The sequence below is a fragment of the Rhinopithecus bieti genome, unplaced genomic scaffold, assembly GCF_001698545.2.
Source record: "Rhinopithecus bieti isolate Rb0 unplaced genomic scaffold, ASM169854v2 scaffold_36315, whole genome shotgun sequence".
Lineage (NCBI taxonomy): Eukaryota > Metazoa > Chordata > Mammalia > Primates > Cercopithecidae > Rhinopithecus > Rhinopithecus bieti.
In genome coordinates, this window is record NW_016815814.1 from 1,046,350 (window position 1) to 1,056,453 (window position 10,104).

The window sequence follows — 10,104 nt, forward strand, 5'->3', positions numbered from 1 at the left end:
TTTTTAAAAAAAAAAAAAAAAATATATATATATATATATATGTATATAAAAAGTAGTCAAAGAAATGTTTTCATTTCTTGCATTAGCCTGTTGAATAATGGTAAGTAGTAATCCTGTACTTTTCTTGAGGTCATTTATCAGGTTGCCTTAATTATTCAGAGCACAGTTAAGCCAGGAAAGAATAGATGCGTGATTTTATTCTTTGATTGATTGAGCCATCCAACAAAAGTGTATCTGCCATGTATACCTTTTAGTGCTTAGGATTCAAAAATAATAAGGTAGGCTGTTTTTGTAGAACTCAAATTCTAGTGGAAGCTAGGTTGACAACATATCATAAATGTAATAGTACAACAGAATATACCATTGTGATTTTATTTATTTATTATTTATTTATTTATTTTTGAGACGGAGTCTTGCTCTTTCGCCCAAGCTGGAGGGCAGTGGCACAATCTTGGCTCACTGCAACTTACCCTTCCTGGGTTCAGTTGATTATCCTGCCTCCTGAGTAGTTGGGATTACAGGCGTGCGCTACCGCGCCCAGCTAATTTTTTTAATAGAGACAGGGTTTCACCATGTTGGCCAGGCTGGTCTTGAACTCCTGACTTCAGGTGATCCACCTGCCTCGGCCTCCCAAAGTGCTGGGATTACAGGCATGAGCCATGATGCCCAGCCAGTTTGCTCTTAATTTAGACCTAATTCTGATAAACTTTGTTTTCTGGGTTCTTAGCCAAATGAATTTTATATTTAGGAAATTAAGAGCATTACTAGTTAATAACTGGAGCTGTCCATTTTTTTTTTTTTAAGAAGCCCCAAGAAATGATAGCTTATATGAAAAATAAATTAAGAACCAGCTACTTTTTTTGTTTGTTTGTTTTTTGAGAGGGAGTCTTGCTCTGTCACCCAGGCTGGAGTGCAAAAGGTTGCAGTGAGCTGCAACCTCCGCCTCCTGGGTTCAAGTGGTTATCCTGCCTCTGCCTCCGGAGTAGCCAGGACTACAGGCGCATGCCACCATGCCTGGCCAATTTTTGTACTTTTAGTAGAGACGGGGTTTTCCCATGTTGGTCAGGCTAGTCTTGAACTCCTGACCTTAGGTGATCCGCCTGTCTTGGCCTCCCACAGTGCTGGGATTACAGGTGTGAGCCACTGCACTTGGCCTCCTAAGTCTTTTAATCACTATTTTGAATATGCCTGATCTTTAGTTTCAGTGATTGTATATTCCAAGAGAGCAGCATTGTAATAATTATATTTAAATATAGCTTATAGCATTATCTCTGCAGCATGATTTAATACTGAAATTTTTCTTTTCATATTCTTCAGAGCAACAAGATATGGATTTGGATATAGAATTTGATGTACACCTTGGAATAGCTCATACCCGTTGGGCAACACATGGGGAACCCAATCCTGTCAATAGCCACCCCAGCGCTCTGATAAAATAATGGTATGGAAAGATTTTTTGTGCTTTGGAATGATTGTGGAAGCCTAATAATGGGGCAGAAAGAAGGCTCTTGGATTTTCATTATTTTAATTATTTTTCATTTGGAAAATTTCAGACATTCAGAAGTCGTAGAGAGTATACAGAGCTGAGAATACTGGCTCATGCCTATAATCCCAGCACTTTGGGAGCCTGAGTTGGGAGGATTGCTTGAGTCCAGGAGTTCACAATCAGCCCTCGCAACATAGTGAGATACTGTCTCTACAAAAAATAATAAGTTAGGCATGGTGGTGCATGCCTATAGTCCCAGCTACTTGAGAGACTGAGGTAGGAGGATTGTTTAAGCCCAGGAGGTAGAGGCTGCAGTGAGCCGTGGTTGTACATCATGCCGTTGCCCTCCAACCTGGACAACAGAATGAGACCCTTTCTGTCCACAATGCCTGGCTAATTTTTGTATATTTAGTAGAGACGGAGTTTCACTGTGTTGGCCAGGCTGGTCTTGAACTGCTGATCTCAAGTGATCCTCCTGTCTTGGCCTCCCAAAGTGCTGGGATTACAGGCGTGAGCCGCTGCTCCTGGCTGAGAACTTTTGTTACCGGTTTTGTCCTTAGGGCATAGCTCTCTAGAAATGTATAACCAAATTACTGTGTTTTAGAGTTACTTGGAATAGTCTTTCTCCATGCAGTTGTGCTACTGGCTGGATACATGTTACTTTAATATGTTAAAAAAAATTTTTTTTTTGAATTATTATTATTTTTTGAGACTGAGTCTTGCTCTGTCGCCCAGGCTGGAGTGCAGTAGTATGATATTGGCTCACTGCAACCTCCACCTCCCGAGCTCAAGCATTCTCCTGACTCAGCCTCCCAAGTAGCTGGGACTACAGGCGTGTGCCACCACGCCAGGGTAATTTTTTATATTTTTAGTAGAGACGGGGTTTCACTGTGTTAGCCAGGATGGTCTTGATCTCCTGACCTTATGATCTGCCCACCTCAGCCTCCTAAAGTGCTGGGATTACAGGCGTGTGTCACCACACCCGGTTAATTTTTTGTATTTTTAGTAGAGATGGGGTTTCACTGTGTTAGCCAGGATGGTCTCAATCTCCTGACCTTGTGAACAGCCCACCTCAGTCTCCTAAAGTGCTAGGATTACAGGCGTGAGCCACTGTACCCGGCCTGTTTTTTATTTTTAAGGATTGGTATTATTTAAAAATAGATGTTATTTATGATTATTTAAAATATTTACATAATTCTGAAGTCACATTTTTAAAACAAAACATATTAAAAGAAGTCTACCCAGCACTTTGAGAGGCTGAGATGGAGGGATTGCTTGAGCCTGGGAGTTTGAGACCAGCATGAGCGACATAGTGAAACCCCGTGCCTACAGAAAATACAAAAATTAGCTTGATGGTGGCATGCACCTGTAGTCCAAGCTACTCGGGAGACTGAGGCAGGAGGATCACCTGAACCTGGGGGTTGAGGCTGCAGTGAGCCATGATTGCGCCATTGCCGTCATTGCACTTCAGCCTGGGCAACAGGGTGAGACTGTCTCAACAAAACAAGTCTAGACTCTTCTGTTTCCTCTTATTCCCTGTGTAGATAACGTTCACCAATTATTGAGTCTGTTCTTTCATTTAAAAATAAGGAAATACATACAGAATACATACAAAAGTGTATGTGTGTGTTTTTATCCCTCCCCATTTTTTTCCTTTTATTTTAGAGACAGGGTCTCACTCCTCCACCCAGGCTGGGTACAGTGGTGGGATCATAGTTCACTGTAACCTCAAATTCTTGGGCACAAGTGATCTTCCTGCCTCAGCCTCCTAAGTAGCTAGGATCACTGGCTTGCACCACCACACCCAGCTAATTTATTTTATTTTTGTAGAGATAGGGGTCTTGCTTTGTTGCCCAGGCTGGTTACAAATTCCTTGACTCAAGTAATCTTCCCACCTCAGCCTCCCAAAGTGCTGAGATTACAGGCATGAGACACTGCACCTAGCGCTTTCTGATATTTAATTTAATTCAGAAGCTGCCTATTTAGGCTTCTTGTGCTTCAATAATTACTATTGAATATGATCATTTTGGTAGCAATAATTTAGACTTTTGACACTGACAAGGCCTTTATGAAAGATTCCCAAAAACTTACATCTAGATTATGTTTTGAGAATTTGGCTTTAAGTTAAAGCCTTTAAATTAGCTATTTATGAATCTCTTTGTTCTAGAATTAAGTTTTTTTTTTTTTTTTTTTTTTAAGACGGAGTCTTGCTCTGTTGCCCAGGCTAGAGTGCAATGGCGTGCTTTCCGCTCATTGCAACCTCTGCCTTCCGGTTTCAAGCAGTTCTTCTGCCTCAAGCCTCCTAAGTAGCTAGGTACAGGTGCCTGTCACCACGTCCGACAATTTTTTATATTTTTAGTAGAGGCAAGGTTTCACCACATTGGCTAGGCTGGTCTTGAACTCCTGAGCTCAGGTGATCCGTCTATCTCAGCCCCCCAGAATGTTGGGATTACAGGCGTGAGCCACCACATCCAGCAAGTTTTTTAATAAATTTATTTTAGTATTTGCTGTCATCTTCTCTCAAAAATCTAGTGAAAATGTTTATTATTTGGTTTCTAATTACTATCAGCCAAAATGTCAGATCTTTACGTATATTAAGAACATTGTGAGGGGCCGGGTGTGGTGACTCATGCCTGTAATCCTAGCACTTTAGGAGGCCAAAGCAGGTGGATCACGTGAAGTTAGGAGTTCGAGACCAGCCTGGCCAACATGGCAAAACCCCGTCTCTATTAAAAATACGAAAATTAGCTGGGCATGGTGGCATGCACTGGTAATCCCAGCTACTTGAGAGGCTGAGCCAGGAGAATTGTTTGAACCCGAGAGGTAGAGGTCACAGTGAGTCGAGATCTTGCCACTTCACTCCAGTCTGGGTGACAGAGCAAGACTTTGTCTCAAAAAAGAAAAAAGAACATTTTGGCCTGGCATAGCGGCTCATGCGTATATTCTCAAGACACTGGAAGGATGAAGTGAGAGGGTTGCTTCAGCTCAGGAGACCAGCCTGGGCACCGTAGTGAGACTCTCTACAGAAAAATAAAACAATTAGTTGAGTGTGGTATAAGCAGCTGTAATCCCAGCTGCTTGGAAGGCTGATGTGGAAGAATCACCTGAGCCCAGGATCCTGGTCAAGGCTGCAGTGAGTCGTGATTGAGCCACTGCACTCCAGCTTGGTGACAGAGCAACGTCGTGTCTCCAAAAAAAAAAAAAAAAAAAAAGAATATTTTGATAATTTAATATAAAATTTAATTTAGCAGTAATTTTTCTCCTAACTGAAACGAACTCTGAATAATAAATCCAGGATTGGCAGGATTTTTTTTGGTTCTCTGTTGCCCAGGCTGGAGTGCAGTGGTGCGATCTTGGCTCACTGCAACCTCTGCCTCCCAGATTCAAGCGATTCTCCTGCCTCAGCCTCCCAAGTTGCTGGGTTTACAGGCACATGCCACCACGCCTGGCTAAGTTTTTGTATTTTTAGTAGAGACAGGGTTTCACCATGTTGAACAGGATGGTCTCAAACTCCTGACCTCAGGTGATCCGCCCACTTCGGCCTCTGAAAGTGCTGGATTACAGGCGTGAGGCACCGCGCTCAGCCAGATTGGTAGTTTTTATGTACCATCAGTGGCTACAAATAGTGATATTGTCAACTCTTGATTATCTGTTCTTACAGTTTTCGAAGTTAGTTAAAAAAGAAGAAAATTATCCCAAGATCATATCTATCTTCTCTTGGAATGATACGTTAGCATTTATTTCTCTGACATTCTATGACTTACCTGGATCTCAAACAAGTTAACTATAGAACTGATTGGTTTTTCTTAGCGAATTCCTTAGTTCTAGTTCTTAAACTCATTTAGTGTAAATCAGATTATTGTTTTAGTTTGAAAGGCCTTCTCTTTAAACTTATACTCAAGAATGAATGAACAGAGAAATAAGAATAGTATTTAGTTCAGCTCTCTCATTTTGCAAATGAGGCAACAGACCCAATAAACTTGCTCCTTTCATGGTAACATTTTGTTACTAGCTTAGCCACAACTGAAATTGTTATCTCTAGACTTCCTGTTTATTTCCCCACTGTACCCACCTCCCCTGCACTGTGTACTTTGGCTATGCCACATAAACAATGCTGCTGATCTACGTGATGATAATCTGATAATGAGAAGTAGATGTAATTATGTTATAAATAACAAATAGTATAGCATGTTACAAATTTTTGACTTGAAAAAAATCCAGTTACAGTAACAGATATTTTAGGTTTCTCACACTTCTAACTTTTCTGTCATCAACACTTGCTCTTTTAGAATTTATTGTTATTCACAATGGAATCATCACCAACTACAAAGACTTGAAAAAGTTTTTGGTAAGTAAGGTGACCTCAAAAGACACCAGTCTTTGAGAATACTTCTAACGAGAGCAGTGGGGTTGGTTGTTGGGATGTGCAACACCATATAGGTATCATCAAGTAATTCCTTGGACAATTCCAAGGGCATGGTGGTTTATTGAACTTTTCTTTGCTAAGAATGGAACAATTCTGTTTTTTGATACGAAAAGGAAATGATTAGTATTTGACTGTAATATACATGACAAAAGGCTCAAATAAGATTGGAATTTTGTGGAGACATTTTTTACGTTATGAGAGATTCTGTTATGTTTTAAAGTTCCTAGGACATATTAATACAAGAAGAATCAATACAAATTAAATGAAAGTTCTGTGTCCTAAATAGCTATATACTGTATTGTTGTGGTCATAATGTTGACCTGCATGAGTGCTTTCTCAGGGCTGTTCAATTGAACTTTCTCCGTTGATGGAAGACGTAGTGTATCTGGGCTATTCAGTATAGTAACCACTGTCCATATGTGGTTGTTCAGCTAGTATGACTGAGGAACTGAATTTTAAATTTTATTTAATTTTAATTAAATTGAAATAGCCACATACAGCTAATGGCTATTTATTGGACAGTAAGTTAAGTGTATGTTCAGTTACACAGAGTACAACACTGTTTTGAAGTCACTCTAATCAGATGGTGACTTTAATTTTGTATAATGGGATATGGTGTTCAAAGAATATTAGAAATTAGTGAAATATTTGAGGGGACAATTCTGTAGAAAAGGTTTTTATGTCATGAATATTTCTTTAATTGTATCTTTTTTTCTTTCTACTTACAGGAAAGCAAAGGCTATGACTTCGAATCTGAAACAGATACAGAGACAATTGCCAAGCTTGTTAAGTATATGTATGACAATCAGGAAAGTCAAGATACCAGCTTTACTACTTTGGTGGAGAGAGTTATCCAACAATTGGTATTAAGCCACACTTTAAAAGATAATTATGCCAACATTAATCATGAGAAACTTTCTGGAAATTAAGTTTGATAAGCAGGAGCTGTGCTATTGTTTTTTTTTTTGTCTTTTATTTCTCATATAACTATTCAGGTTGAATAATTTTGAGAGACTGATTTATTGATTCCCCCCTACCCTCCACTTGAAATTCTACTTACTTCATTCTGGTTTAATGTCATGAGAATGAAAAATAATCCAAAATCAAAGTGTGTCTAACAATTATGCGTATATATACACATCCATACGCACCACACGTGGGCATGTACACCGTACACACAATGGAGGATTAGTTATTCCCTTGCTTCTTGCTCATCGAATGTTCTTCTCAACCAATAACTTAGCACAATGGTAGCTTCACAGCTGCCACAGTTTATATTCTGGGATAATGCCTGCTTGTCTCTGAGCCAACAAAGTCAACTACTTATTTTTCCTTCTGGGGACTTTTCCTTGGCCCTGAAGGAAGGCTTTTCTATAGATAGAAAAGCATTTCCAAGCCCATGAGAAAAGCAATATTCTTTTTGATTCTATCCAACATTCTTAATTAAAGATTAAAGACATCAAAGATCTACAAATGTCCAAATCCATAGAGATACCTACATCTCCCTTCCTCATTCATAACTCTAACTTTCCCACTTAAAAGTCCTTAACTCCCCAACTAAGGTCCAACCCTCACTTCCCTCCCACCTACACCCAAATCTTATATCTGTAGCAAAAAGAGGAAGCAGGAAAATGGAGAACGTAGAGGCCTATTCCTTCTCTTTACCCAAGGCAGAGTAGAGTAATGTGCCTTCCCAGCTTTTTCTTGTTTCTAATAGGCTTTGCCTTTTATTCATCGTATAATCCAGTTTGTGTTCCAGTGTGGTTCTTCCCTCTCCTACTTCATGTTCCTCTTTTATCTGTTCTTGATTCCTGTAAGCCCTGTCCCTGAGGATTCGGGTTGATGGAGTTGTGTGGTGTGCATGTTAATAATTGTATATATTTATATCTCTAATATCAAGGTCAGAAAGAGTGGAAGTTAACAGTGGTGTACAATTACTAGGGCAGAGAATACGTTTTGGATTTTGATCTTGGGATCTTTTCTAATTCTTTCCTCTGATAATCCATAGTCTTATGACGACATAGATAGGTAAATGATGGAGATAGGATATATCGGTTGAGAAGGTTCATAACCTGTACAAAAGATGACTTTTTAAATGATCTATTTTTGGAGTTGTTATCTATTGAGCATATTTTGAGTGTAGGCTTGGTTAAAAAAGTGGATCTTGGCGTGGTGGCTCATGCTTGTAATCCCAGCACTTTGGGAGGCTGAGGCGGGTGGATCATGAGGTCAGGAGATTGAGATCATCCTGGCCCAACATGGTGAAACCCTGTCTCTACTAAAAATACAAAAATTAGCTGGTTGTGGTGGCGCGTGCCTGTAATCCCAGCTACTCGGGAGACTGAGGCAGGAGAATCGCTTGAACCAGGGAGTCGGGGGTTGCGGTGAGCCAAAATCGTGCCATTGCACTCCAGCCTGGTGACAGAGTGAGACTTCATCTCAAAAAAAAAAAAAAAAAAAAAAAAGTGGGTCTTGGATACACCGAAGCTTAGGAGTGTTTAAACTTTAGACTTGTTTATAAACTGATATAAAAGAGCATTTGTGTGAACAAAAAATTTCTGTGCTAAAGCCGGTATGTTCTAGGCATTTCTGACTTGATAATTGATTATAGTAAATATTGCTAATGCATTTTTTTCGCTCCATAGGAAGGTGCTTTTGCACTCGTATTTAAAAGTGTTCATTTTCCTGGGCAAGCAGTTGGCACAAGGTACATACACCTCTAACAATGACTAATGTATTTCAACATATTTGAGTTACATGTTTATTCTTCGTAGACTATACATGACCCTTTATTATAAAGGCTCTGCCCTTTATTAGATATGTTCATGTGAGCATATTTTCACGTGCTCCTTCTTGTCTGTTGTTTTACCACTCTTCCATTTAACAGAATCCCTTAACAGGCCGGGCGCTGTGGCTCAGACATGTAATCCTAGCATTATGGGAGGTCGAGGCGGGTGGATCATCTGAGGTCAGGAGTTTGAGACCAGCCAGGCCAACATGGCGAAACCCTGTCTCTACTAAGAGTACAAAAATTAGCTGGGTGTGGTAGCACATGCCTGTATTCCCAGCTACTTGGGAGGCTGAGGCAGGAGAATCGCTTGAACCCAGGAGGCAAGAAGTTTCAGTGAGCCAACATCGTGCCATTGCACTCCAGTGTGGCCTACAGAGCGAGACTGTCTGAAAAAAGAAAAGAAAAAAGAAAAAATACATTTTGGCATTTAATTGGCCTTTTGTCTTTGTTGGGCGCACCAAGGTTACTTTGTGAATTTGGATATTGAATATTATCTAATAAAGTTAAAATATTAGCTTTCTCTGTATTTTTTGAAACATGTATTCTAGACAGATTCCTAGATAATTGTACCATCATTACTTCTTAATAGGATATTTAGGCCTAATCCTGAAGTCCTAAGTGAGGTGCCCTAAGATATGGTAAGAGAGAGATTTTTAATCTGAAAATAGGGTGACTAAGGAGAAGGTGCTACATGTTCATATATTGGCATTCTGTGCACAATTGAAAGGAATGTTCCATTTAACATTACAGAGAAAAAAAATTAAAATACCTTGTTACAGAACAGGTGTTGGCAAACTTTTTTGGAGTAGACCAGATAGTAACTATTTTAGGCTTTCTGGACCATGTAGCCTCTGTAGCAACTACTCAACTTTGCAGTTGTAGTGTGAAAGCAGCTACAGAAAATAAGTAAAAGAATGGGCATGGTTATGTTCCAAAATAACTGTATTTAGTACAATTTTTATTTGTCAGTTAAAAAAAGAAATAATTTAAAAAATTAAAAGAAAAAAAAAAAAACCTGTATTAGGCTGGGCATGGTGACTCATGCCTGTAATTCCAGCACTTTGGGAGGCTGAGGTGGGTGGATTGCTTGACCCCAGGAGTTCCAGACCAGCCTGGGCAACATGACAAAATCCCGTCTCTACAAAAAATAAAAAATTTAGCTGGGTGTGGTGGTGCATGTCTATAGTCCCAGCTACTCCAGAGGCTGAGGCAAGGGAATCACTTGAGGCCAGGAGGTCAAGGCTGCAGTGAGCTGTGATTGTGCCGCTGCACTCCAGCCTGGGAGACAGAGCAAGGCCGTTCTCAAAAAATAAACAAACACGCTTTATAAAAATAAATAACCCTGGGACTGCAGGTCAGTTTGCTGACCCCTGATGCAGATTTTTTTTTTTTTTTTTTTTT

General features: G+C 39.8%; 1 protein-coding gene across 1 annotated transcript in view; it reads left to right on the forward strand.

Moving 5' to 3' along the window:
* Nucleotides 1–10,104, forward strand: part of GFPT1 (glutamine--fructose-6-phosphate transaminase 1) — a 60,056-nt gene that overhangs the window by 17,934 nt on the left and 32,018 nt on the right. Inside the window, exons 4-7 of the mRNA XM_017853758.1 lie at nt 1,318–1,434; nt 5,776–5,834; nt 6,641–6,775; nt 8,558–8,620. Coding sequence (XP_017709247.1) covers nt 1,318–1,434; nt 5,776–5,834; nt 6,641–6,775; nt 8,558–8,620 — 374 coding nt within the window. The remainder of the gene's footprint in view (nt 1–1,317; nt 1,435–5,775; nt 5,835–6,640; nt 6,776–8,557; nt 8,621–10,104) is intronic.